Here is a 6,533-nt window from a genome sequence, read left to right as displayed (position 1 = left end):
TATAATTATATTTTTTATTATTATATTTTTTATTATTATATTTTTCTTTTCAAATTTTTTGAACAAAAAAAATAAAAATAAATTAAATTTTTGTAATTTAATCTACTTTATCACCAAATAGAATATAAAAATATTAAATTTTGTGTTCTGTATTTTATGTCTTGTTCTCAGTTTCTTCTGTTATCTTATTCTCAAAAACAAACGTAGGCCAATATATTTATTAAATAAAAATATTTAAAATTTTTTACTAATGATAAATTTATCATGTGGACACATATTAGCTATATCCTTAAAGAAAAAAAATAGTGTAAAACTTTTAGAATGTGTTTACGAAAATTCCCGCATGAGAATTAAATGAAAAAAAAATAATTGAAAATCAAAAGATGGTGTCGGAGAAAGGAGAAAGAACGAAATAGCGAGTGAGATTGAGATTGAGGGAGGTGAGTGGGGACATTCTAATTCTGGGCGAGAATTTCAATTTGAAGATTAAAGAAATAAACCATGATTTTCAATGTAATGTAGATGTAAACTCGGATCTGTGCCTAAACCTCACCCCACCCTTCTCTCTGTAAGCTTCTCTTCTTCTTCACTGGTTCCCATTTAAATCTCCATCTGCTTCCATTTTTTGTTTTCTACTCTCTCATTTTTTTAATGCGGATATTCTTTTTCTCTGTCATTGTCGGAATAAGGGCTTAACATTCTGTTGGCTGCCCCTTTCTATTGAATTCTAAGTTCAATTGTGTTAGAATCTTATATCATATTGTTAATGTGCAAGGAAAATGGGTCCATTTCATTAGTGTTAGATTTGATTGCAAATTTTAGCCTTTTCTTTTTAAATAGGAATTTTGAGATTCTATCTGAGATTTAGTTTTTGGCGGAAGAATTAGTGAGTGATAGTTGCTGGTGATTGGGAGAGAGTAGCTTGCTCAAATATGAGTTAGATTTTTGGAAGGTGGAATCATACTTCAGCAACTGAGGAAGATGTTGCAATGTGATTTTGTTGGTAGTTATATGTCTTTAAATTATTTATATGCATTTTTAACTCTGAGGGAATTGGAATAACTGCGTTACTTGTGCTTCATTGTAATAGCATTTGGATACTCATGATCACTTTGTGTTGATTGAGTCTTTCGCTGTTGCTTTTCTCAGGGGTTATTTTGGCTCAGCATTCTGTTGGTAGATGTTAAGCAGATCTACTTGTTAAAATGGGGCATGTAAAGTTGCTATCTCAAACCGGTATTAATTCTATAGAAGAGGAAAAGGGGCATTGCAATGATGGATATCCTAACAAAACTACTGTGGCATGCATGATCAATGCAGAAATTGGTGCTGTTTTGGCAGTGATGCGAAGAAATGTTAGATGGGGAGTTCATTATATGTCAGATGAAGATCAAGTTGAGCACTCTCTTGTTCAATCTTTGAAGATATTAAGGAGAACAATTTTCTACTGGAAGGATCCATGGCATGCTATCAACCCTGTCCGCTATCTCCAACCATTTTTAGATGTGATTCAATCAGATGAAACTGGTGCACCAATCACTGGTGTTGCTCTGTCGTCAGTTTACAAGATCTTGACTCTGGATGTAATTGATCAAAACACTACCAATGTTGGGGATGCCATGCACTTGGTGGTTGATGCTGTCACAAGCTGCAGATTTGAGGTGACTGATCCTGGATCAGAAGAAGTTGTATTAATGAAGATACTACAAGTTCTTCTAGCGTGTGTGAAAAGTAGAGCATCTGTAATGCTGAGTAACCAACATATTTGCATTATAGTGAACACTTGTTTCCGTATAGTTCACCAAGCAGGAACCAAAGGTGAGTTGTTGCAGCGGATAGCACGTTACACGATGCACGAACTTGTTCGGTGCATTTTTTCTCATCTTAAAGATATTGACAACGTAGAGCATTCATTAGTAAATGGAAGCAATGGTTTGAATCAAGAGGTATAAATTGTGTTAACTTTGTCCTTTTGGTTGCAATATTCATTTTCTTTTATCGTGTGATTTTTTTTTTTAAGTTAGTAGAAAGTAAAAAGGGGGACCTTGGGGCATTGATACAGAACATTGCAACCACAGAAAAAGGGTAGAACATAGAAGAATAAAATTACCATATGTTGTGTACTCATTGTTACCAGCTAAGGGTACAGAGTTTGTGTTCATTGATTATTTAAAATACTAGTATTTCTATGGTAAAAACTGCACATTTTCAAATGGAGTCTTTCCGTTATACTCTGAAATTAATGATAAATTTGGTGGTTAAATAAAATTGAGTATCAGGACATGCATATACTTGTACTTGTAATCACTCATATATATACACTTTTTGGGCAGACTGGTGGGCAAAATAATGAACATAATTCTACAAACAGACAATTGGAAAATGGGAGCTTGAATTCTGCAAGTAATAGGCAATCCTACTCAACAGGCATTGCTTCCAGTACTGAGAGCGTTTTGACAGTAGGTGTAGTGGATGACATAACAGCCATTGACAGCAGTGGCAAGGAGGTCGACCTAGATGAACTGGACCTCATGAAGGAACCTTATGGGATTCCATGCATGGTGGAAGTGTTTCACTTCTTATGTTCTTTGTTGAATGTTGTTGAGCATGTGGGAACAAGTACAAGATTAAATACAATAGCATTTGATGAAGATGTGCCTCTTTTTGCCTTAACTTTGATTAATTCAGCTGTAGAGTTGGGAGGGTCTTCTTTTCACCGGCATCCTAGACTGTTGAGCTTAATTCAAGATGAACTGTTTCACAATCTAATGGAGGCCGGTTTGTCAATGAGCCCCCTTGTAGTTTCAATGGTGTGTAGCATTGTTCTAAATTTGTATCACCATCTTCGTACAGAAATCAAGTTACAACTAGAAGCTTTCATTTCATGCGTAATTTTGAGGCTTGCACAAAGCAAATATGGAGCATCATATCAGCAACAGGAAGTTGCTATGGAGGCCCTTGTTGACTTTTGCAGGCAAAAAACATTCATGATGGAAATGTATGCTAACCTTGACTGTGACATAACTTGCAGTAATGTCTTTGAAGACATTGCTAACTTGTTGTCCAAAAGTGCATTTCCTGTTAACAGTCCATTATCTTCTTTGAATATTCTTGCTTTGGATGGTCTTATTGCTCTTATGCAAGGAATGGCTGAAAGGATAGGCAATGAATCTTTGAGTTCAGAACATCCTCATGTGAATCTTGAACAATATAGTTCTTTCTGGCAGGAGAAGTGTGAAAATTTCAGCGATCCGAATAATTGGGTTCCTTTTGTTTGCCGGAGAAAGTACTTCAAGAAAATATTGATGATTGGAGCAGATCACTTTAATCGTGATGTTAAGAAAGGTCTTGAGTTTCTCCAAGGAACACATCTTTTACCCGACCAACCCCATGCCCAAAGTGTTGCCTACTTTCTTAGATTCACAACTGGGTTGGATAAGAATCTCATTGGTGATTTTCTAGGGAACCATGATGAATTCTGTGTTCAGGTCCTTCAGGAATTCGCAAGAACATTTGATTTCAAAGACACAACATTAGACACAGCACTGCGTCTATTTTTGGAGACTTTCAGACTGCCTGGAGAATCACAGAAGATACAGAGGGTGCTTGAAGCTTTCTCTGAGAGATATTATGAACAGTCACCACAGATCCTAGCTAATAAGGATGCTGCTCTCTTGTTATCATACTCAATTATAATGCTTAATACAGATCATCACAATGTACAAGTGAAAAAGAAGATGACAGAAGAGGATTTTATCCGAAATAATAGGCGAATAAATGGTGGAAATGATTTGCCTCGAGGATTCCTTTCAGAAATTTACCATTCCATTTGTAGGAATGAGATTCGTACAACTCCTGAGCAAGGTTCTGGATTTCCTGAAATGACTCCAAGTCGGTGGATTTATCTTATACACAAGTCAAGGAAAACTGCTCCATTCATTGTCTCTGATTCCAGAGGATACCTTGATAATGATATGTTTGCTATTCTGTCTGGGCCAACAATCGCAGCCATTTCTGTGGTGTTTGATAATGCTGAAAATGAAGAGGTCTACCAAACATGTATGGATGGATTCTTAGCTGTTGCAAAGATATCGGCTTACTATCATCTTGAGAATGTACTCGATGATTTGGTTGTATCCCTTTGTAGGTTTGTTACTATTTTGGATCCATTATCTGTTGAGGAACCAATCCTTGTCTTTGCATATGACACAAAAGCAAGAATGGCAACTAACACCGTTTTCACTATAGCGAATAAGTACGGTGATTACATTCGCACAGGATGGAGAAATATTCTTGATTGCATCTTAAGATTTCACAAATTAGGCCTTCTTCCTGCTAATATGGCTAATGACGCGACTGAGGAGTCAGAGCATCCTACGGAAACTCTACATGAGAAGCGTAATGCTAAATCTTTATCTTCAAGAAGTCTACGATCTATTAGTACTCCGAAGAGATCCTCAGGCTTGATGAGCAGGTTTAGTCAACTCTTATTGCTTGGTTCGGAAGAGCCAAGACCAATTCCAACTAAAGAACAAGTTGCTGCACAGCAGAGCACCCTTCAAACAATTCAGAAGTGTCATATTGACAGCATATTTTCTGAGAGCAAATTTTTGCAAGCTGAATCTCTGTTGCAACTTGCAAGAGCACTCATTACTGCAGGAGGGCGGCTTAAGAAAGGAAATATCACATTTGATGATGAAGATAGTTCAGTTTTCTGTCTGGAATTACTAATAACAATCACTCTGAATAACAGGGATAGGATTGAACTTCTTTGGCATGGTGTTTATGAGCACATATCTAATATTGTTCATTTGACTGTGATGCCTTGTGCACTAGTTGAGAAAGCAGTTTTTGGACTCCTAAAAGTTTGCCATCGCTTACTTCCCTACAAAGAGAACTTCACTGATGAACTTTTAAGGTCCCTGCAACTTGTCCTCAAGCTTGATGCACGCGTTGCTGATGCCTACTATGAGAAGATTACACAGGAAGTAAGTCATCTCGTGAAGGCAAATGCTTCTCATATTAGATCTCAATTAGGATGGCGAACAATTACATCTCTGCTATACATCACTGCCAGACACCTTGAGGCATCTGATGCTGGTTTTGATGCACTGCTGTTCATTATGTCGGATGGAGCGCACTTACTTCCTTCTAATTATGTTCTCTGTATAGATGTTGCAAGACAGTTTGCCGAGTCACGCGTTGGACAGGTAGAGCGGTCAGTTGTGGCACTTGATCTTATGGTAGGATCTGCCAATTGTTTAGAGAAGTGGACTAGTGATGCCAAGAAAGAAATGAAGGAAGAGGATGTGGCAAAGATGTTGCAGGATATTGGGGAGATGTGGTTGAGGCTTGTACAAGAATTAAAGGAAGTGTGTTTAGACCAGAGGGAGGAGGTAAGAAACCATGCATTGTTATCATTGCAGAATTGCTTGACAGGATCTCTTGGGACTCATATCCAACATGATTTGTGGTTACGATGTTTTGATCAAGTGATCTTTGCCGTGCTCGATGAGCTGGTTGAAACTTATCAGACACGCTCCCAAAAGGAGTACCGGAACATGGAAGGATCCCTCATTATTGCCTTGAAGCTCTTGTGTAAAGTTTACCTCCAGTTACTCCCAAGCATATCAGAGTCGACCAAGTTCACCAAATTATGGTTGGGTGTACTGAGTCGATTGGAAGTATACATGACGGTGAGAGTTAGGGGAAGGAGAAGCGAGAAGATTCAAGAACTCGTGCCCGAGCTTCTCAAGAACACTTTACTTGTCATGAAAGCGCACGACATACTAGTGCGCAGCAGTAGTGGGGGTGACAATAGTTTCTCGGAATTGACTTGGAAGCATATAAACAACATTTCTCCTTCATTGCAGTCTGAGGTTTTTCCTGAGCAAGATTCAGAGCAATTGGAGAACAAACAAGCTAAAACAGTTGAAGATTTGGGACCTAATAATGAAAACATTTCTATACCTTCAAATGAAAGAGCAGGCCAAGATGGTGCTGGCATTGGTTAATCACAGGTGCAGCCATGTTGATGAACCTCTTCATTGGTTTATTTTTATTTTTATTTCTTTTGTAGTTTGGTGGTTGCTTGGTTTCTCTCACAAATAGATTCATGCAGTATATGATAGAATTTAGAATCCCATTCAAATTTTCAATAGGACCCTTGACACAGTAAGAATTTTTGTTGAAGATATGTTATAGCTTGAGAAAATGTAGAGTGTTCCCTCTTCAGTATGGTCCCTATTGAGTTCATGCCTGAGCCTGTTAATTGAGATGTATTTGGAAGATAATGTCTTTATAGATTGTATAGAGCTCAAAATTATTAGCTGCGGGATTTTGTTCTTAGAAAGCTGAGGTTTATATTTATTATTGTTATTGTAACAATTCTTGAATGAAGAACAAGTGCAGTAACACTGAAACACAGAATACAGAGAAGAGAGTTTGAGAGGATGGAAAAATGAGTGAATGATTGTATATTGAGCATTATCACTTGATCTATTGATGAGATAGAGTGTACACATATAGAAGCA

At 37.4% G+C, this 6,533-nt stretch overlaps 1 protein-coding gene across 2 annotated transcripts; it reads left to right on the top strand.

The window, feature by feature from the left end:
- Window positions 1-341: 341 nt before the first annotated feature.
- LOC112765119 (ARF guanine-nucleotide exchange factor GNOM) lies at window positions 342-6,332 on the top strand. Of its 2 annotated transcripts, none has more exons than XM_025810985.3 (3): window positions 342-568; window positions 1,150-1,946; window positions 2,334-6,332. In XM_025810985.3, the coding sequence occupies exons 2-3, from the start codon at window positions 1,206-1,208 to the stop codon at window positions 6,012-6,014; spliced, it is 4,422 nt and encodes a 1,473-aa protein (XP_025666770.1). In that variant the 5' UTR covers window positions 342-568; window positions 1,150-1,205; the 3' UTR covers window positions 6,015-6,332. The 2 variants fall into 2 exon arrangements, with proteins under 2 accessions (XP_025666770.1, XP_025666771.1); XM_025810986.3 differs by lacking the exon at window positions 342-568 and adding an exon at window positions 578-1,003.
- The last annotated feature ends 201 nt before the right edge of the window (window positions 6,333-6,533 follow it).

The sequence above is a fragment of the Arachis hypogaea genome, chromosome 17 (genome assembly GCF_003086295.3).
Source record: "Arachis hypogaea cultivar Tifrunner chromosome 17, arahy.Tifrunner.gnm2.J5K5, whole genome shotgun sequence".
Taxonomy (NCBI): Eukaryota; Viridiplantae; Streptophyta; class Magnoliopsida; order Fabales; family Fabaceae; genus Arachis; species Arachis hypogaea.
This window is presented reverse-complemented; position numbering and strand designations above follow the sequence as displayed.

What these genes read in the sequence shown, in the direction of transcription:
- LOC112765119 (XM_025810985.3), top strand. Translation starts at nt 1,206, where the DNA reads ATGGGGCATGTAAAGTTGCTATCTCAAACCGGTATTAATTCTATAGAA. An exon ending in GCAATGGTTTGAATCAAGAG is followed by an intron (nt 1,947 to 2,333) that starts GTATAAATTGTG and finishes CTTTTTGGGCAG; the next exon opens with ACTGGTGGGCAAAATAATGA.